At 37.0% G+C, this 22,642-nt stretch overlaps 1 protein-coding gene and 2 long non-coding RNA genes across 24 annotated transcripts in view; 2 read left to right on the forward strand and 1 right to left on the reverse strand.

The window, feature by feature from the left end:
- LOC144313671 (uncharacterized) overlaps window positions 1-5,866 on the forward strand; it is a 66,609-nt gene extending 60,743 nt beyond the window's left edge. For both annotated transcript variants that reach the window (XR_013379294.1, XR_013379299.1), the window contains 2 exons: window positions 1,602-1,695; window positions 2,768-5,866. This is a non-coding gene — a long non-coding RNA (uncharacterized LOC144313671). The remainder of the gene's footprint in view (window positions 1-1,601; window positions 1,696-2,767) is intronic.
- LOC144313316 (uncharacterized) overlaps window positions 1-22,642 on the forward strand; it is a 357,200-nt gene that overhangs the window by 150,053 nt on the left and 184,505 nt on the right. The window lies entirely within an intron of this gene.
- Window positions 1-22,642, reverse strand: part of ARMC3 (armadillo repeat containing 3) — a 101,747-nt gene that overhangs the window by 37,071 nt on the left and 42,034 nt on the right. For all 21 annotated transcript variants that reach the window (XR_013379293.1, XM_077896814.1, XM_077896830.1 and 18 more), the window contains 2 exons: window positions 15,938-16,090; window positions 15,731-15,836 (listed from right to left, as the gene is read on the reverse strand). Coding sequence is in view for 20 of the 21 variants with exons in the window: in XM_077896814.1 (XP_077752940.1) it covers window positions 15,731-15,836; window positions 15,938-16,090 (259 nt within the window). In the remaining variant the exon portion in view is untranslated. The remainder of the gene's footprint in view (window positions 1-15,730; window positions 15,837-15,937; window positions 16,091-22,642) is intronic.

Below are 22,642 nucleotides of genomic sequence, written 5' to 3' on the forward strand. Positions count from 1 at the left end.
TGGAGGTGTATGCTGCTGTTACAAATTAAACATCAAAGATCAAAGTCATAACATTGACATAGTAACTAATTTTAGTAATGTAGGCATATTCAGTTGCTAAATTTCCTACTTCTGCTATAAAAAGACCACAATTATCCATAAAATATATTAATAGTCTCACAAGTGATAAAGGCTAAACCTCTTTTTAACGAACGCCATACTTTCTATATAGTCCTTGCTTTCTAATCACTTAAAAAGCTCATAAAGTAGTGAAAATAGAAAAGGGGATCATTTTAACAAGCGGAAGATGATTTAATTATGTTCTTTAACATTTGGAATTGCTTCAAATAAGAGATGTTCCAAGCCATAAGGTACACAAAGCAACCTAGTTTCAAAGGAAGACCCCAAATTCTGTGTTAAAAACCCATTTATATCATCAAAGGACTAGAGGTAATCAAGACAATAAAAACATATCTGAGACTCCAATAATATGAACATCCCTTTAAGGTTTACAGCTGACACATATTTTTTTCCACTTAGGATCATATTAAGAACCAAAACTAAAAACAACAGGTGAGGCTGCATGATTCAGCCTGAATCACCCTGTATTCCGATGAATATTCCGATCATTAAATTTACTTAGGTAGCCACTTAGATTTGCTGATTGTGAAGGAGAAGTGACAATCTCAAGAATAGAAGTTATCACAACTGTCCAAGAGAGGGCACAATGTAAGTGAAGTGTCGCCGAGGAGAAAGGAAGCTATGCCTGTCACACAGACCAGTTCTGAAGTGGACCTAATGGCAGCAACTGGACCAGAATGAAATAAGGAAGGCAGGTGCTCCAGGGAACACAGGGCTCCCTCGGTGTTAACCCTGAAGGCACCTTCCACCTAGTTTGAATAAATCCGTCCAGAAAACACCATATTGAAATGAAGGCAGAATCAGAGTTTGGTTCCATTTCTACCCATACCCTAGTCCTTGGTATATATTTAATCCTTCTTTTGGTGTCTCCCATTCTTTTCCTGGGAAGGCATCCCTTTAACATCTGGTTAGATGACACAGACCAGAATTTGTTTATATAAAAATATTGGTAGAGAGGGCCTGCAGCTCCCTATGATAGCCTGAGGGCCATCATTTACTCTCCTTTCTAGGGAACAAAATAAACACTCTTAAGATAAGTTTTCTTTTCTTTTTAAAGATTTTATTTATTTATTCATGAGAGATACACAGAGAGACGCAGAGACATAAGCAGAGGGAGAAGCAGGCTCCCTGCAGGGAGCCCGATTCAGGGCTCAATCCCAGGACCCCAGGATCACAATTCTCTCTCCTATTAATCAGTGGTCACTTGTATATTAGTTTCTCAGCAATGTCTCATGTTTTTATTTATAGCTGAAATACTGAATTTTTTAAAGCTGCCAGCAAGAATGTTAAATTATGCATATTTTCTAATTAATATAGACGCAAACCTGCTCAAAAATCGTTTTATTCCTTTGACTTATTTTTCACGCGCTGAATGCAATCAGTCCCTTCAGCCAAAATACTTTGCAGTTTTTAATCATTGTGAACATGCCTCAGTTGGAAAGCACAATTCCTTTGTCACTTAGTGATTTTTTTCCTTTCAGAAGGTTCACCTTTCAAAACATCCTGGAGAATCAAGGAGGAGCACACTGTGGAGTTATTTCATTGCAACCCTGATAGAAGCTACAAGTATTATAGGTAAATGCATACCAGGAAATTCTCCAGGGGTTTGTCTTTTGTATGCATCAGGGGTTTTCTGGAAAATTCAAGTGCATACATAGGATCACACTCTGTTGTTTCAGTTTCTCTTATTTATTCAAAACAAAACAGAACACAAAACAACAACACACACAAAAAAAAAAAACGGGCTGCGAGATAGAGGAATTTTCATCAGATGTGCCTCTGCTCACAGCCTTTGTGCTTGGGTTTCGCTTCCTCCTCTCTCATGGACAAAGGCATATTTTGCCTTGGCTCATTTATATCCCTACCTTCTGCTCTTTTCTGTGCTCTTTATGAGCCAGTAAAGAGAAGTACATAAAATCCTAGCTGTTTAAGAAATCAAAGATTCTAGTACACAGCGGAACATAGCTTTTACTAAATTGAACATAACTGCCAGCACCAAAGACAAATCATTCGTGTGCAGCTGCGAGAACAATTTGCATTGTACGTACATACCTGCCCATAATATGCTCTGTGCGGTCTGTTTAAGTGTAAAAAGCATAACTGAGATTAAGTTATTATGGTGGAAAAAAACCAAGCTATTATTCTTACCTAAAAAAACTAATTTCATTATAGAAATAGAGCACAGACTTTATATTTTTTTAAAACAGAATCCCATTAATTTCATGTTTCAAACCGAAGACATTCTGTTTTATTTTTCTCTGTGTCTACTATGTACACAAGCTGAAGTCTGTCATATTTTAAAAACACATTTCCGTTTCCTAGATAGTATGGCATTATCCAAATGAACGGGACAGAAGTCAAACTGCTTTGTTACAAAATCCAGAATTATAGGGCCATATGTCATCGTGATAATCAGAAAATATTTTGATTTTTACTATCATTAACCTCCATCAGTTGAAGTTTAATCAAGTAAGAGTTTAAAACGTACATTCAGAAAAACTAACTAAAACCCAAATATGGGAAAATATAAAAACATCTGTTTATATAATTTGATACACATAAACAGAAGTGAAGTTCGATGTGTCATGTGTATGCAATTTATTACCAAGTCCTGACTATTTTCCTCCTCCCTATTTTTTTTTTAAAGATCCTGTTTATTTATTCACAAGAGACACAGAGAGAAAGGCAGAGACACAGGCAGAGGGAGAAGCAGGCTCCTTGAAGGGGGCCCGATGTGGGACTCGATCCCAGACCCTCAGGATCATGACCTGAGCTGAAGGCAGACGCTCAACCACGGAGCCACCCAGGCACCCCATTCTCCCTATTTCTTGAATCTCTCCCCTTTCCAGCTCCATTTCTCTGATCCAATCTCGTCCACATCCTCTCTTGTGAATTATATTCCCTTCTAACAGGTCTCTCCTCTCCCCCTCCAATCCTTTCTCCAACTTAGAGCTAAAGTTTTCTTTTGAAATAATAATCAGATTATTATAGTTATATATATCATGCACATAATCAGATTTCTCCCCTATTTAAAATGTTTCTCGTTTCACATTGCTCAGGATGAAGCCCCAAATTTCTCACATGGCCCCCAAAGCCCTGCCTGAGTCCACCTGCACCCCCACGCCCACCCTCTCTCATCTTTACCTGTGGCTCTGTGCTCTGGGCCTCTCTGGCGACCTGCAACATGCCAGGGCTCCATCTTACCTCGGGGTGTTCCCATATGCCCATCCTTCTCACCTCCTGATGACTCTTCCCCCCAGATAATTCCCATTCACCTTGCCAAGCTCAACACAAACACCTCTTCCTCAAGGAAGCATACCTTGACCCCCCAAACTACATATCATGTGTCTCTTTTCCACATGAGCTCAAAATCATTTGTTTGCTAAACATGTATACATTTTTTAAAAATGATGTTTTGGCTCAAATGGTCGCATAGAATGCAACGATCTTTTTTTTTTTTTCTTTTTTTTAATTTATGATAGTCACAGAGAGAGAGAGAGAGGCAGAGGCAGAGACACAGGCAGAGGGAGAAGCAGGCTCCATGCACCGGGAGCCCGACGTGGGATTCGATCCCAGGTCTCCAGGATCGTGCTCTGGGCCAAAGGCAGGCGCTAAACTGCTGCGCCACCCAGGGATCCCTGCAACAATCTTAAGATACTATTTTACAGAAGCTTGTTGTGGAAAGGAGTTTACCACAAAGCTTTTCATTTAAATCCTGGAGCCCACAATGAAAAAACACTTAATAGCATGGATACTAAGAACATGGTTTAAGGAAAAATACGATCACTGAGAGAATACTCTGCTATCTCATGTCTGTGTGTCTTTGCACTCAGGTTTTCTCTGCCAAAAGGCCTGTCGCTACCCATCCACACCTCTGCCTGGGGAACTGGAGCTCACCCTTCCAAACCTCCTCAGCTGTCCTTTCCTGTTCAGGGTCATTCTGGTCCATCAGTGCCTCTCCTTGGTATTCACTCCCCCTCTCGCTATGTCTACACTGGTCCCCACTTCTTAGAGGCAGTACTTGACTCTTATTTCTATGCCCAGTGCTGAGAAGATCAATATATTTAAATGGACTTGACTCAACTCAAGGGGAGTGCTGAAGAAAAGTTCAGTAGGAGTCAAGAGAGGATGAGAGAAAAATCAGCGTTAAGTTTGCAAGAAGGCATAGGACCCAACACAACCGAGATCTCTGCTTGTATCGCTTAGAGCTGCTCTCCCCATCCCCAATGCTTCCCTAATTATTTAGTGAAATAATTTTGATATGGAGTTTGGCGAATCATATCTTGCACTTCAGACAACGTCTTAGGGATTGATCTCTTTATATATCAAAGGCTGTCCATATTTTGTCTTTGCAGACATCGTTGACTCTGTTTATTTGGGTCGTGTCATCAGATGACACCATTTGGTACTTCTCAGAAAATCCTTGCTGCAGTTTGGAGGTTCACGTGTAACCCATCTGCAGAGGCTGGTTACATGAATCAAGGGTGACCTTGGGCAGTAGAGAAATCTGTTTAACAGAGCCCACATACAGGGTAATATGTGGAACCCGATGGAACAGATGGTAATATTGGCAATCAGAACCTTGTTTGTTAACAGTGATTACAACCATTCCCACCAGCATGACTTTTCATATGTCTCTGCAAGGTTTGTCACACCAAGGAAGACATACCGGTGGCAGACGCGCTGCAAGGGGTCAGGAGAGGTGCTCCTGCACAGGCTCAGGGGTGGTGTGTTTGAGCCTCCCCAGCTCCCAGCGAGTCTACACAGGCGCATGGGGAGGGGACCCTGGCCGGTGTGATAAACAGGTCTCCTGGTTATCGCAGCCAGATTTGGAATGCTGTGAACAGGATTCCTGACTCTCGTTCCAACCAATTTTTCAACAAAAGTAATGATCCAAGAAGTCGAGTGTGTTCGTTAAATCGATCAATTTCTGAGTACATCCCAAACAGCTATGACCCAGCCGCAGCCCCACAGTCGCAGAAGAAGGGGGATGTTTGCCCTCCAACTCGGGCTGAATTCCAGGGCTCGCAAAAGTAGTCAAGAGAATTTTCTCCTTTTAAAGAAATAGTGTTTAAAGAAACTTAGTAGTAGTAAGGGGGAGAAGCACAATTCATTGTGGGCAAATGCTTAAAATGAAAGGTTTTTAAATTTATTTTTAAACAATTTTTGAAAGTTTTTTTTAAATAGTCTGTATTTATGAAAGCAAAACCCAGCCACAAAAACAAACGCACGCAGTTTTACATCCTATAGCAAAATAGGAAAAAGGTGAAAAATAATTTTTTTAAGTAGGTAAAATCGAATTGCTTCTCTCGTACTGATGTATCTCAGTGGCATAATTTTGAGGCTTCCAGGGTGTGCTTTTCTGCTACGGTTGCTATGACATCATGGTTTCTACAGAGAAAGGGGCCAATTGCAAAGAGACTAGTACATGCTAACCCAGCACCTTCTCCAACAGCATGCAGGTTTTTGTTACCAATTATGAGGCAGTCAATCAAAGTCTAGGGAAATCAAATGTAATTTTCTTACAAGTGACATGGAATCCTTATTGACCTATCTGTTCAATTGCAATACTTCACTTCCATACATGCCACCGTCTGTTTCAAAAGCTGGACTGCCTGCCCAGAATTAACTAGCTGCCATCAGGAAAGAACAACCGTCTTCATTATACATGGCTGACTTGTCTCCTGATAAAGTACTAATAATGGTCAAGGTGTTGGAATACTCATAATAAATGGCTTTTGCAGTTACCAAATGTTTCTGTTTCACTGGGAAATCAGTCTATTTACGTATCTGTATGTGACAAGTGACGCAATCCCAAAGTAATTAGAGGTACCATGTTGATTTCCTTAACTAAATAATAAGGATGCTGCATGCTTTCGTGTGACGGCACATGAAAACCCCTGGCCCTGCCAGGGCTTCTTATTCTCATCAGCTCTAATGTCATTTCTTCAGAGAGGCCGTTTGACAAGCTTTGTGTCATCCCCCCCGACCCCTCTCACAACCCCAGTGTCACGCAGGCTCCTCTCTAGGACGTTGTGCTACTTTATTTAATTGATACTGTTATCACTTCTGAAATTACCTTCTTAAAGTTACTCCCTATGGTCTGCCTCCCTGTGCGAAATGTAGGTTTCATGACAGCAGTCTGATGGAACCTTCGTTGTGTTCCCTAGGATATCCCTGCAGCCTACAATAAGGCCTAGATGTAAAGAATCCCCAAGTAATGGTGAGAGAATTACAAAAGAAACCTAAAAACATAACTTCCTTCACCTTTGAGACAAAATGATGAAAGTGGTAAAGAGTGGTCCCAGCTAGTTCCTAGTGGAAGTTGTGCTCAAGACTCCCTATGATACTGGATAGAGCGTAGTCAGATGCACAAAATATAATAGATAACCTAGGCTCGCTTTTCTTTCTTTTATAGTGAAGAAAGATAACATTTAGAGAGATTAAGACTTGCTTGTGAGGCAAGTCAACAACCAACACAGGATTAAAAGTCCAGTGGTCTTTTAGTCTGTAAACTTTTTTACAATCATCAATTGACAATTATTTTTTAAAGATTTTATTTATTTATTCATGAGAGATACACAGAGAGAGGCAGAGATATAGGCAGAGGCAGAAGCAGGTTCCCAGTGGGGAGCCCGATGTGGGACTCTATCCCAGGACCTCGGGATCACACCCTGAGCCAAAAGCAGACACTCAACTACTGAGCTACCCGCCACCCAGGCATCCTCACTCTGGGGATTTAATAATATATTCCATATCAAGTACTAGCTCAAGGCCTGGCTCACACATGCCAGCTATCATCATCACCACTGTCTGCTGACATTCAGTGAACCACAAGGCAGAGACTTTCCTATATCCTATCTCACTTGATTTCTTGTACCATGGAAAAATATCATATTTCCAAATTTACATGTGCATATGAAATTTTCAGACTTTTTCAGCTAAGTGGTCAAATCTCCTACACCTGCAGGGGTAGAGCTAGGACAGTTTCCTCAGGAATCTCACCAAGGTCTCTCCCATTTAGGTGCAGCCAATAAGCAATAAAGGCCATTTCCAGAGAGGGGGAATAAAAAGTCGCAGAAAATGATTAATATAAAAAGTCAAGAATGAGTAAAAATGGAATTTATGTAGGCTTTAAGTACTGCTTCAAAGTGAGAGTGTGAGAGGAAAAAAAAATCACACAATAATTTGATAATTCTCTGTGAAAATCAGTAATATTGGAAATTAAACCTGAAAGAGGTGCCAACAACTTTTTAAAAAGGTTATGCAAATGTCAGTCTCTCCTCTCTGGGTAATAAAAGCAGCATAGACAATTTTCTAAATGAACATTTCATGGGATTCACAAAGCCTCACAAAACTAATAGCCAATAAAATTTAAACTGTGAAGACTGACTAGGCAACAGCTAACACAAAATGGAGATATGGAATCAATCTGTTTTATTGTAAAATCCAGCTTTTCATTCTATATCTTTCTTCAAATCCAGTATGATTTTTCCAACCTATCATAGCCTGTGTCAGAACAACATTCTATCAGGCAGAGAAGGAATCCAGGTGCTAACAGGTAGAAATGAAAAGGACCCACTCAGTAAAGTTGGATGGTAATAATACAAGAATCAATTTTAGATTTACCACAAAGAGTCTTCCCATTTATTTGATCTATTAACTTCAGAAGCCTTTTAAAATAGTCAATAAACACCATAAGTTCTTTGAGGTATCGTCCTCAATACAAAAGTTTGAAACATCCTTCTACAAAACTGAATTTCCTAAAAAGGTCATGAAACGAACTCAATTATCTTGTAGGATGCTCCTATTGTGAGTGGTCTAATTAAAAGGAGGTAGCATCTTACAACGAAGTGATGCTAATAAGAATTTTAAAACAAAATAATCTTTTCTATTACATGGAGTCAAGAGCAAAAAATCAACTCCAGAGTGACTACAATAACAATGAGATTAATTGATGCCATCCAAGCATATGCTATTAATCCTATATGGTTATGTAGCGCAGCCCATATTCAGTCACCAGAACAATGAATGTGTCAAAACATTTTAAAGCGACTGCATCTTAAAAGGGACCAGAGACAAACGCAAGCATCTATTAACACACATGGAGCAGGAGAATATTCTCTCTTCAAAAACACAATGAAATGCTTACGAGATGACAATATTTTAATAATGTTTAAAAAATATTATTTTAGACGCGCCAGAGAGGGTTTCAAATTAAATTAGTGTGCCTTTCATTGAAATAGGGAGCGAGCTTTCCAGGGCCTTTTTGCCCCTCCCCCAACTCGCTCCTGAACGACCACTAGGGGTCAGTATGAAGACACAGTTCCCTCCACTGCTCGCAGAGGTGGGGAAAAAAAAACCCACCACCAAGCTCTGGAAACATTTTCCCAGGGAAAAACCCTGATGCAACAAAGACAATAACTGCACGGCTTCAGCATTCTGAAGTCTGTACCATGAGTTTGCATTTTTCATGAGCCTACGTTTATTTTGTAAATCACAGTGGATTCGTTCTACAGTCCATGTTTCTTTAATGGCAAAGTATTCAAAGGGACGAGATTACTTACTCTAAGTGAATCTGCGTGTATTGGCCAAGAAGGATTAGGTTCTAGAATAGAGGGTAAAATTTCTTTTCAGAGGGTGAGGTTGCACGAGTCGAGCCACCTCAAAGCCATAATCCCATCTCTTCCTGTAGAGGAACGGAGATGGAAGTGAAGCTGGTGGTGTTTTGCCAACTTTAGGGGAGACCTTTTTTTTTTCTCCTTCAAAATGACTGTGACGGTTCAGTGCACCCTAGCCAATTCTGAGAAATAGCATTTGTCTATATACTTAAGGGTACAAGTGTAAAAATAAATATACAAATATATCACCTTCCCCCAACTCTACTTAATGAGGTAAGAATTAAAAAAAAAAAAAAGCTCTAAAAAGTGTTTTCTATACATGCTACAGAGATTTAACATTCCAACAAATGGCTCTGGGTCAGGCTCTCCCCTGATAGTGCCAAGTGATTGATAGGGAATTGGGTCACTGTGAATAGATGAAGCCCTGCCTTGAAGTGCTATATAAAGTTTCATAGGTGGCACACCTTTTTTTTTTTTTTTTTCATTAATGATTTCATTCATTTGAAAGAGAGTATGAGAAAAGACAAGCAAGGGGAGGGGCAGAGGGTGAAGCAGACTCTCTATTGAGCTGGGAGCCCAATGCAGGATTTGATCCTTGGACCTTGGGATTGTGACCTGAGCTGCAGGCCGTGGCTGAACCAGCTGCGCCACCCAGGTGCCCCCATGGCACACCTTTGAAGTGGTTTTTCTACACATTACGTGGCTTTCTCAGGCACAGTACTCCGTGAATAATTCCACTATTTGGTCCATGCTTTATTTCTATGTTAGTGAATAGAAATTTTAATACTGATAATACAAAATGACAGGTTATCCATAGATAATAAAGAACATTGAGAAGTTCCCAAAGTACTCAGACATCCATATAAATTGGGGGCATTGTGTCTCTTTCTGGAATCCCTTTGGGATTCCTGACTTCCTTTGCTGTGGTTGACTGTAGATCACACAATAGCAAAATGGTCCCTACAGAAGAACATTGTCTCTTGTGTTGTGGAGGCCTGGGGTGGCCCAGCAATCAATCAATTTTTGTTTGTTTAAGTAACCACTATATGGTGTTGTCATTTAGAACTTACTTAAGGCACTGCTGTTGTGGAAAGCCAAGAAGTGGTATAAAAAAAAAAAAGAAAGAAAGAAAGAAATGGAGACAAGGTCTCTAAGCTTTAGGGAAATCACCCAGTTCTTCATGGAGAGAACATAAGTATGAAGAATCAGGTGTTAGTATGATATATGTATAAACAACAGAGACTTGATTATGTATTTTCTACAGCAAAACCACAGTTTGTACTTACTTATCTATGGGCATTAATTATATTATTACTTTTTATGTTTTTATTTTATTCTTATTTCCTAAAATAACTATCTTTTAAGAGCTATCTAGTAACCAACCATACTATTTTCTAATCTTTTCATAGTTTACTAATAGCCAGAAGTTACTCATTGTTGGCAAGGAAAATGAAAAACATCGAACATCTTTTTATTCTTAGGACAACTCAAAAACTCTAATTCTGATCAGATCCAACAGATGGCAGTGATGTTATAAATTAAGTTTAAAATATTCTTGTTAATATGTAGAATCTACCCCTCAGAAGAATGTCAACCAGGAATAATTCTCTTGGTATTTGCATAAATAATGTACAGCTTTGATATGAATAATTGGATAGAAGAGTACGAGGTAAATATCATATGAATTTTCATTGGAATGGTATTTCCTAGATCAAAAATCAACAACTTTCTTTTTTCAAAAAGTATTATAAATTGAGAATTTTCAGAAGGATTAGCAGTGAACCAAGAAAGGATAACAGTGTCCAGAGCAACTAAATGCACTCTATTTTTTAAAAGATTTATTCCCCTATTTTTAGAGACAGAGAAAGAACATGCTGGCACACGAGGGGGCAGGGTAGGGGCAGAGGGAGAGGAGGAGAATCTTGGAGTAGGCTCCCTGCTGAGAATGGAGACTGACACAGGGCTTGATTCCATGACCCTAAGATCATGACCTGAGCCTAAAGCAAGAGTCAGAAGCTTACCTGATGGAGCCACCAAGGTGTCCCAGTGGGTTACATTTTTCTATAAAAAGTCATTATTGCTCTTTCGTTTCTATTTCCACCTATTTCTTCCTAAAGGAGGTTGTCTCTTAATTTATTCACTTAAAAAATAATTTTACTCTTCTTTTTCCTCTATCACTTTAGATAAGTGAATCTGGCTGTTCTTGTCCTTTTTTCCTATGCCTTCAGGCTGTTACTTTTATTTGTGTTCGTGGCCTTTCCATGTTTTTATCCACTTTAAGTGATCTTTACATTGCAGATAATAAAAAATGTAAGGTATGAGTAGAAAACTCTTAGAGGTTGCGTTTCCACTGTTGCTTCTGTGATCCAAATTATGTAAAAATGAACACACGAAACAACATAGATGATCACTTTCTGTTTTAGGTTCCGGGCATCAGTTGATGTCAGATAGACCTGTTTTTTTCACTATCCTATTGTTTTCCATCATATTTTTGGTAAGTCCATTTGCCCCCACATACCTACTCTACAATGGGCACTATTCTAGATGTCTGGTAGGTTATCAGTGAATTAACTAGCCAAAGGTACCTCCTTCATGAGGGCTTGTCAGAGGAGGGTGAGGGATAGAAAATCAATAACAAACAATGAGTAAGTTACATAGTATGTCAGAAAATCGTAAGTGCTCTGGAGAAAGGGCAGCAAGGAAGGAGGTTTGAGAAAAAGTGTGTGTGGGTGCAACTGTAAACAATGTCGTCACAGTGGGTCTCTTTAAGAGGGTGGCATTTGAACAGACTTGAAGGATGTGGGGGAGTGAGCCACAGGCATTCTGGTATTGGAAGAACATTCCATGCAGAGAGAACAGTCCATCCACAAGGCTTGACGCAAAATACTACTGGAAGTTTTATGTATTTCCAGAATACTTTACTTTTCATCATTTCATTCCCCAACGCTGGCTTATTCGTATGAAAAGGGATTTGCATCTGTTAGATTATTATTGTTTTTTGAGTACAGTCTCAGTTTTCTATAACTCAAATACTTGAACACTTCATATATCCAGAATATACATGAGAACTACCAGAAAGGAAGAGAGAAAGAAGGGAAGAGAGAAAGGAAAGAAGAAATGGCCACTGAAGACTAAATTATCACTTAGAGAAGAGGTCTCAGCCCTTACAGCTTTTATATACAATTTGATAAATCTTGGTTACCTGATACCCAAACTTTTAAGTAACTGAAAGGAAGGGATTTGAAGAGAATTTTGGCAGGATCAGTTCTGCCAATCAGATCTACAGACAGCAGTGAAAATAGATACTGACAGCCTGCCAGTAGAAGAGTCGACAAAATGCATCAATACCCAAAAGGCCCTGCCCCCAGCGGGCCACACTCAGAGCAGCGCAAGCATCCACCTTCCCTATGGGGCCCTGACACCTCCACCTTACAGCACATGATGGGCATCAACTCAAAATGGCAACCATAACCCTCCCCCAAAAGTCTAATAACAGTATGATCAGTTTCAAAGGTTGGGAGGAAAGCATTTTAGAAGGTTTTAATTCAAATGCATTAAAATTTTTTAAAGATTTGTGGATTATAAAGAATTTTCAAATATACTAAAAACTTGTACATCTAGGAAGCCTCATTCACAGAGAATACCCATTAGGCAAGATCGTTTGGCATCAATTAAGGTGACATTTATAATTAAAGTTGAAAGGGTTATGGTTATAGTCTGGTTATTTATCATTGCTACCAAAATTGCTCATCATCTTACCATTCTATTACATATGAGTGTATTTTCCTTCTTAAGAAAACAAGATGTGTGAAAATCTGAATTTAGTTATTTTAGATTATAAATATATATAAAATTCTATTTTCAGGCTGTAAGATATTTTATTTTTTAAAAGCATTTGCAAAAAAAAAAAAAAAAAAGCATTTGCCAGTTTTACAAAAAGGGTCACCACAAAGTATATTTCTCCTTCCTTGATTTTTTTCCTTTAATTTAGAAAATTTTGATTTACCCACAACTTTCCAGGCAAAAACCCATTGTTACATAAAGGAAATTATATCAGCATGTAATCATAACACATCAGAGATTACTCAATTCATGAAATGGTCTTTCAACTCCAGAAGGTGCCCTGACTTTAAGCAATAGAAAACCATTTTGGGCACATAGGGACATGAATGTCGGAGAAGGAGCTGCCTTTTAACGAACAAATTAGTATTCACAATGCCTAACTGTAATTTTTTTTTTTAATTAGGCTAGCAATTATCAGGTATCTAAACAGTTACCCAGTGCACCTGGAAGACATTAGCTCTGGTTTTTTGCCTTCTCTTACCACTTAGGTGTGGCAGGAAAGGAACATTCTTTCCATCCCCCAGTCCCACCACCCCAGCAGCAGAGCCATGACTCAGCCCCCCATCCCCTACCGCATAGCTAGGAAAGGTAATCTAAGGCCCTGCTTCTAAAAGGTGATGCTAGAAATACTCACCATTGCTGAGTTTAAGCTAATACGTCTTTTTTTTTTTTATACGTCTTTAAAGATGATCTGAGTAGAAAACATTTCTTATTAAAAATAATCAATCATGGTTGCTGTCTCTTCTGTTGTGGTTCTAATTAATACTCTAAGAGGCTTGCTACAAGGATAGACAATGTGGCTTATTTGTTTTCATTCCTTTTGATTGACTATAAAATCTTTGTCAACTCTAGTCTTCAGCATTGGCACAAACATGTCAAATCTGACTCCACTTCCTCATCAGAAACATTTACTTTCAATATTTTTTAGCTCAAAGAGTCCAAAGTAAAAACTCTATAGGCCTCAAAAGACATCCATAAAACCACTTTTATTCACGTCCCATTTCCCATAACAAACACAAATTGAAAAAAAAAATCATAGTGGACAATATACAATAGGTTAAAGAAATAACTGCAATTTAAAATTTATAAAAAATTAAAACAAATTACAAAAATAAAGATATATGCATCATCATTTAGTCTTAATTGACCTTTCTATGTTGACAAAATGGAACTATAGACTTAGATGACAAAACTGTGAAATAGATGATTAAATTGCAAGAGAGAATCTGGAGGCAACCTCTTTTAGAAGCTACTTAACATCCTAATTTTCTACGATTTTATATAAAACTGTGAGATGATAAAACTTAGGCAAACCTACATCAAATTAAGACATCTATACACTCTGGAGGCCTATTTAAAGTATTTTAGGTAATATATAAATCTAAATGCACCCGAGATAAAAGTGTTTTAGTGTCACTGATAAGATTTTTGCACCAGCGTGACTATTCTGGAACAGTCACTGAATATGCTATTTTCAAACTGCTACTTACTATGTATGACTCAATATTCTAGAAGTTTGTGCGCTTTCATATAGATGATGATGACCTTGAATTTCAGAAATTACCATGTCAAAGACGGTAGCTATTAAAGGAACACAATTTTGTTCTGATGTTTCTACATTTTGGCTGTATTTTAATCGGGCATTGTTAGATTTTTACTCATTGCGTTAAGGTCTTTATAAAATGTGTGGGAGTAGAAAAAGGGAAAGAAAGGGTAAGAAAAAGATTAAGTATATGAGGAGGTGGAAGATTTATTTCAAGTTAGGAAAGAGTAATTTTAGCCACAATGTCACAAAACAATAACATACACAGAAGTTAATAACTTACGTATTATGATGGTGGATTTTATGTGTCAATGTGACTGAGCTAAACAATATCCAGATAGCTAGTAAACCATTATTTTTGGGTGTGTCTGTGAAGGTGTTTCTGGAAGAGGTTAGCATTTGAATCAGTAGACCGAGTAAAGGTTGCAATCACCAAAGTGGGTGGGCATCATCTAATCCGATGAGGGTCCAAATAGAACAAAAAAGGTGGAAAGGTGAACTTGCTCTGCCTAAGCTGAGACATTCATCTTCTCCTGCCCTGGCACATGGGCTCCCTTGGCTCTCAGCAATTCAGATTCAGACTAAATTATACCACCATCCTTCTTGGTTCCCCAGTTTAGAGATGGCAGATCATGAAACTTCTTGGCCTTCATAATCACATAAGCCAAGTCCTATCATAAAACTCCCCCTCCCTGGGGCACCTGGGTGTCTCAGCGGTTGAGTGTCTGCCTTTGCCTCAGCGCATGATCCCAGAGTCCTGGAATCGAGTCCCACATCGGGCTCCCCACAGGAAGCCTGCTTCTCCTTCTGCCTGTGTCTCTGCCTCTCTCTCTCTGTCTGTCATGAATAAATAAATAAAATCTTAAAAACAAAAAACAAAAAACAAAAACTCCTCCTCGATGTATATTATGTCCTTTGGTTCTGGTTTCCTAGAGAATCCTGACTAATAAACATACTAAATAGGGAGGGAAAATATTTTATTTATGAAAATTGCCTTCAAGAAATTCTCACTCTTTTATAAGGTGATCTTCTATAGAGAAAAGAACATACAAATTCTGGAAGCCAGCAGACCCGGGTTTAGTCTCCAGCTCAGCTATTTTAATAAATTTGTATACCCAGGAAAACAAGGTAAATTGCAGAACATCAGTTTTCTCATTTGTTGACAGATTATCTTGGTAATTAAAATTTGTAATGAATATAGATCACGTACCAAAGTCCTTGGAATGCCCAGGGCATCTTTTCATCTTTCCTCATAGTATTTACTCATAATATGTTGTTTCAGATTGACTTTCTAAAATGTTTCTAGATTACTTAAAGTTTAAGTCTTAAACTTTAAGTCTTAAAGTCTTAAAGTTAAAATGAACCTTTAAATTTTTTTCTGGATTTATCAAAGGTTTATATAAAGTTGTCTTTAATATTTCCAGCACTATCCAGTTCTGTTTGTTCTGGAATCTTCCACAAGAGTGGGTTCTTAAGGAACAATCCAAGATAGAACATCTGACAGAATATGTAGACTGCCTCGAAAGCCAAAATACTACAATTAGAACATGCTGGACTGTGAGACGTCCCCCAATGAGACAGTGTTGAGTTGTTTGGTACTCACATTACATTGCCGGTGTTGCATGTGGTCAGATTAGCCAGGGCAAGGGCCGCAGCTTCCCTGACTTCTTCACTGTCACTCTTGAGCAACTGAATTAACTGTGGAATCCCTGTAGAAACAGAAAGGGAAGATGTGGTTCTGTAAACATCCAGGTAAGCGACAGCTTCGTGGCCTAAAAATGTTCAAAATGTGTTTGTCCACTTTGCTTACCCTGATTATTGAAAAATTCTTTGCTGCCCGAATTCTCACACATCACCGAAATGGCTTGGCAAGCAGCAATTTTCGTTCCATCGTTTTCAGAGCCCAAAAGGGCTACAAGGCATTTTTCGACCTCTTGTTCATGAAAAAGTTTTCTAATTTCAGCTTGTATAAACCAAAAGAAAAAAAATCAGAATTCTGCAGCAAAAATTGTATAAGGGTAGCTACTTAATCATCTAAAATATGACAGGATTTCAAACTATTTCTTAGCTTCAGGAACAAAGACTCTAAACTAAACAAAATAAACACCTGTTTAACCTTTAGAACACAGTGATTATGCAAAATGACTTATGGATATTGGAATTTTTTTCTGTTCCCTAATATTATATTAATAATACAGCAAAGAAAATTCTAGGGGTGCTTTGGTAGCACAGTTGGTTAAGCCTCCGATTCTTTTTTCCTTAAGATTTTATTCATTTATTCATGAGAGACACAGAGAGAGAGAGGAGGGAGGGGGCAGAAACAGGCAGAGGGAGAAGCAGGCTCCATGCAGGGAGCCTGATGTGGGACTCAATCCCGGAACTCCAGGATCACTCTCTGGGCCAAAGGCAGGTGCCAAACCGTTGAGCCACCCAGGGATCCCCAAGCCTCCGATTCTTGGTATCAGCTCAGGTCGTGATCTCAGAGTGGTGAGATTGAGCCCCACATGGGGTCTGTGCTCAGCATGAAGTTTGCTTGAGATTCTCTCTCCCCCTCTGCCTCTCCTGCTGGTGCTCTCTGTCTTTCTAAAATAAGCAAATCTTAAAAAAAGAAAAAAAGAACATTCTATAATAAGAAAAAGGGCAAGGTTCAACTTTAGAGAGAATTTATTTAATGCCAAACATGGTGTCTGGCATGGTGATGTGCTTACACATGCTGTCTTCACACCAAGGACAAAACTGCATTTATTTGATAATTATTTTAAATACACAACTCAATGTCTGAAGAATGCTTAAGGTATATAAACTGGTGTGCTAGATGCTTGAGAGAAGAGGAGAAAGTAAAAATGAGTAATAAAGTATAATCCTAAGTCTTAAGGATTTATAATCTTATATCAAAAAATCATAATCATTTCTTCTCTTGTTACATGCTATTGTAGCAAAAATTAAAATAAATATTTAATTACTAAATTACCATCAGTATAATCTAAACATACATTAGCATAGTTTTCTTTATGTGAAAACAAATAAAATGATGACTCTAAGTACATACCATGATATTCATCCCATTTTAGAACTCTAAATGAAAAAACAAAGTATTTTTAATCTTCTTTTTGTTCCCTAATGTTTTTCTCTTGATTTTGTTTCATTTTCTTAATAAATGACAGCCTCATTACTATACTAAGCAAACAATGCATTAAACTAAATTAGAACATTAAAACTTAATTTTTTGTTTTGTGTTCTATAGTTAATTCTAAATAAGTTACATTTATTAAAGACATATACTAGAAAAAATGTATTAAACCAAACTCAGTTTTAATGCAATAAGAGGTAAAAGAGAATAGTTTGAAAAGCAACAGCTTACAAGTAATTCTTTGCTAATTTATATACAGTTCCTTCAAAAAAAGTCATAAGTTTGATTCTCCGTTAATTGACCTTCATAAACTCAATTTATATGATTAAAGCAGAAGAATGTGAGATATATGCTCTTAAGATGTTGATATACATAAGAGAAGACTGTTCTGTTAGAATAAAAATTTCTGCAAAAACTGCTGATACTAATTTACATCATACATAATTGTATGTGGAAGTAATTCATTACTTATATACACTGTAATTAACTTGTTTTTCCAGGAATATTCTCAGAAGTTATTGAAACTGGTTTTCCACTTTAAAGTTAACATATGATTTCTGTGTTCTTCCAACAATGAGTTTTTAGAATTGCCCTCTTCACAGAAGCAGAACCATCATCTTTGCAAACACTTCTGGCCTTTGTTCATCTGATACCACAGCAATCTGGTCATAACTGGCACTAGCTAAATTACTAACACTTCTGTTCATTTGTCTTAAACCAATTATGAACCATGTCCTGTAATCCCATCATTTTAATCCCTTGCTCCTTTCATTTAAAATTCATTTTCAGTCAGGTCAAATCTGTTTTATAAAAATGTTGTGATTAATAGTTAAATCTCAAGTAGGTGGCTTCTGAAATGTTTTAAAATATATGTGGTCCTGATTAGTATTCCCTGAAGAAACAAGATCTGAGAGTTTTCTAGTCTCTGACCTAAAATGTTTAGATTTATAATTAAGACTTCCCTGAATCTAAAGCTCTAAATCAACTTTACTAAACAGAACACTCTCAACGTAAATTCTACCAGGAAAATCAGCCAAAAAAAAAATTAATTTGTAAAGACTAACTTTGAAGTATGTAGTGTTGCATTCAGAAAACGGTATATATGCAATTATTGGAAAGATTTTTTTTCAAAATAATCTAAATACTGTGGGCAATTAGTTTCTCAACCCTGCTGGGAGTGTTCTCAAAATCCAGCTGTGTTCACCAAACCTCAAAAGTGCTGACTGCAGTGTGGCTATAATAGATTTAAAAGATGAATTAACATATTAACCAAGTTCCTTCATTGAATTGCTACACCAAGAAGTAAAGTATTCACGTTTTAATTACACAAATAATAAAGATGGCAAGGTAATTATGCGACTAATAGAGTAATGTCTTTTAAAAATAACATTTGCACAGTATCACTAAAATAAAAGCAGGAGGTTTTGTAACTGGAAATAAATCTGCACGTAATAATGCTTTTCTTCACCCACTCTTGGAAGTTGCTATTGTGCCACCTTTGCTCCTGCTGGGATGTTAATGCCAGTTCATAAACCTCATGGCACTGTGGTAATTAACACCTTCCTCCTCCTGGTGCCAGGTCAAAGGCAGACTGATCTGGGCTTTCCACTGTGGGGACACATGCTACAAGTACTCAACAAACAAAACTTAAAGACTGTATATTATTAAGGGTTGGTGTGTTTCAACTGTGTTTTCGACATGCAATGACAATGCCTTGCCTAACCTACAAAAGAATGTTCGATGATGATGGAAAGTAAAAAAAAAAAAAAAATTATAGATGAATACTGATGTTATTTGTTAAAATTTGCTTATGAATGAAGTTTTCTAACTGCAAATATCTTCTCCCATTCAGTAGGTAGTCTTTTAGTCTTGCTGAGTATTTCCTTTCCTGTACAGAAGCTTTTTATTTTGATGTAGTCCCAATAGTTTATTTTTGCTTTTGTTTCCCTTGCCTCAGGAGACATATCTAGAAAAATGTTGCTACAGCAGATGTCAGAGAAATTACTGCCTGTGCTCTCTTCCAGAATTTTCTAACTGTGGAAAATTATTTTGAAACTTAATGACTATTTATTTTAAATACAGAAATATTAGGATATCACTTTGTTAATCCTTATTAAGTTTTTAGAGTTTTTAATCATTGTTACTAATTACTCTAAAATAAAGCATGCTATAGCTGGCTGGGTCTGGCAGAGAGAAGTCAAGGCAGGCTAGAGTTGATATAAAAAGGGGTAGACGAGAAACATAGGTAGGGTTTGCAAAGAAAGAACAGTATAGAATGAAGATGGTTATTGTCAATCTGGCCATATAACTAGCATAAGGACATACATACCTACATGCATACATACATAAATAAATAAATGAGCATAATCAGGTAAATGTTTGTCTGTAGGATGTAGGAGTTGAAAAGTCAATGTCAAATTCTATAAGGACTGTTTTGGCACAACAGTAGAAGCAGAAGTCACATGCTTAAGGTTAAGGGATGGAGATAAAATGAAGAGGTAGAGCTATTTAAAATTGACTAGTCTTTCAAAGAAGTTGATTGAGAAGAAAAGGGGGGAAAAGCCCTGGGGCAGGAACAAGTCAGGAAGAAAGAAATATTCACAAACTACTGGTCAATGAACAATTATGGTCTCCTCAGAATGTTCCAAACTTGTATCAGCTTCCTCCAACATAACCAGTGGGACCAGGAGAAAACAGCACATTAGTGTTGTGATGTCACCTAAGAGGAAAACCCCTTCATCACCCAAAACTGGGGTGACGGATTCTAGTGCCACATCAGTTGAGGGAGTAAATAGGCAAACGGCATCCTGTATGTCTTTTCTGTTCATTACAATGAGGCCTAGGCAGACCACTGCTCATTCTACGGTGACTAAAACATTAAAAAAGAAAATTATGAGTGTATAATAAGTATAGAATAATGAGACAGAGACATGTTAAAATAATAAATATTCTTGGGGGAAATATTAAAACTAAAGCAATAACCAAAAGTATAATAGGAAAAAAAAGTTTCCAAAGTTAGGGGAAAAAAAAAAAACCCACCAATAACAAATCCAAAACATGATTTGGTAGACCACAAGGCTTTTCTATGTTGTAGGCAGGGAGTGGGAAGTGTGTGTGTGTCAGACACATTTTGACAAAGTTTTTTTTAACTTCTAGGATAAAGAACTCTACACAAATACAAAAAGAACATAGATTATATACAAAAGAATGGAAATCAGACTGTCATTAGACTCAGACACTACAAAAACAAGGTTTGTAGAAATTTAAGAAAATGCTATGGTGCAAGGATTCCAAACTCAGCTAAACTGCCATATGTGTTTGAAGGCAACAAACATGCACAGTGAAGGTCTCAAAAAATACCACTCTTGACTATTCCTGAATACATCTTTTTTAACTGAAAAAAATACTCCAATTGAGAAATGAACCCAAAATAAAAACCTTAGGAATGGGTATGTTTTATGATGAGAAATTTACAATGTACATTGAAGTGGATTCAATATGTAAATAATGGTAAATATGGATAAAATTGAGCATAATGGCAAAGTGACTCATTAAAAAGAGAACTCTGTAGATTTTAGAGAGGAGAATCTATAATGCCCTATGAAATTTACAAACATCAGGAAAGCAAAGAGTTATGGAAGCAAAAATGCTAGCTATCTTAAATAACTATAGTAACTCTATCTTCAAAATAGTCATTTAAAATTTCTTTTAATCTATATAACAAAAAAGAAAGAAAGAAGACAAAGAAGACAACATAGAAAAATAAAACATAAAACATGGTGTCAGGAAGAAGGTCAAACAAATATAATCATTGTAAAAATAAATCTAACAATGGTTCATCATCTTGTCTTTGGATCTAGCAGTAGTGATGGTTTCACAATGTTGCTAATCTGTGGACACCTCACCAACTTTGTTTGTTCCCTTAGCCCTAATTATACTTCTGACAATAGTCCCTTCATTTGTCTCTTTATTTAAACCATCTGGAGTTTACAGAGCTGGTTTTTGCCAAGACCATATTTGATGATAAACTGCAATCTTAATACCAAATTAGAATTTAAGGCTAAAAATCAGTTAAGTGAGTTTTTAAAAAAAATCAATAGTGGATATACAATAATATTAAATAAAGCAAAGTTAGTTAAAATAAAATTACAAGAGAAACATCAACAGAAATAACATAGTGAGAAACTTCTAACACACTACTCTTTTGTGATAGATCAGATACAAAATAAATATGACAAAAACAGTACAATGTAATTTACACAGTTAAACTAAAAGTAAATATCAAACTCTACATTCCACTGGAAATACATCTTTTTTCTATTCAACAAATATTTATTCACTTATTTTAGTCATTGTTTACCTTTATCTTCTACAATAGTGCCTTGCATATAGCATGCATAGAATAAATATTTATTAAGTAGTAAGCAAAGAGCATATCTTTTCAAGATTTCATAAAAGGCTTGTATACATCGATTATATACTAGGCCTCAATGAAAATGCAATATTATTTTCAAAGCAAAATTTATATTTTTTAAACTACAAATCAAATGAAAATGTTAGAATTTATTTTTTTAAAATATTTTATTTATTTATTTATGAGAGGCACAGAGAGAAAGAGGCAGAGACACAGGCAGAGAGAGAAGCAGGCTCCATGTAGGAAGCCCAATGTGGGACTCAATCCTGAGACTCCAGGATCACACATTGAGCTGAAGGCAGATGCTCAACCACTGAGCCACCCAGGTGTCCCAAAATGTTAGAATTTAAAATGGAAGACTTTGAGCTCTGGGTCCTGATGGAGAAATGGGATCTGGGGTTCACTGTAAATCTTTCCCTCAAAGTATTGGCCTACTTTGCTGATGTGGTGCAAGAGGCTGATTATAATACTTGTTTCATAAAACTGAAATTGAAAATAATCATAAGATATAACCAAATCTTTATATTACATAAAATGATAGTGCATGTTTTTCAAATGCTGTTCATGATACATATCACTCCACTTCAAAGAGTGAATCATAAACAAGAGAACATGCAGAGAAAGTAAGAGGATGATTACAGGATAGCCTACAGACGTGATGTATGGTGAAAAATAAAGTAAATATAGATTCTTCAGTCTGGAAAAATGGTGGTTAGAGGGAACATGAAAAAAATCACAAATGGCATAGACGAAATAAATACAGATTTAGTCATTTGATTCTAAAATAAAGAGTGAGGAGACACAGTTTGGAACTGGAATGTAGTCATTTTAGAGCTAACATAAGGAAGTAGATTCATAAAGCATTAAGTGCCAGATGGGCTTTAAAGTCTATCTGGTTGAGTTTCTTTGTATTACAAATAAAGAATGGATTTCAACAAATGGTGATAGGAAAACCAGATTTCTACATGCAA

Source organism: Canis aureus, chromosome 5 (assembly GCF_053574225.1).
Source record: "Canis aureus isolate CA01 chromosome 5, VMU_Caureus_v.1.0, whole genome shotgun sequence".
Classification (NCBI taxonomy): Eukaryota; Metazoa; Chordata; class Mammalia; order Carnivora; family Canidae; genus Canis; species Canis aureus.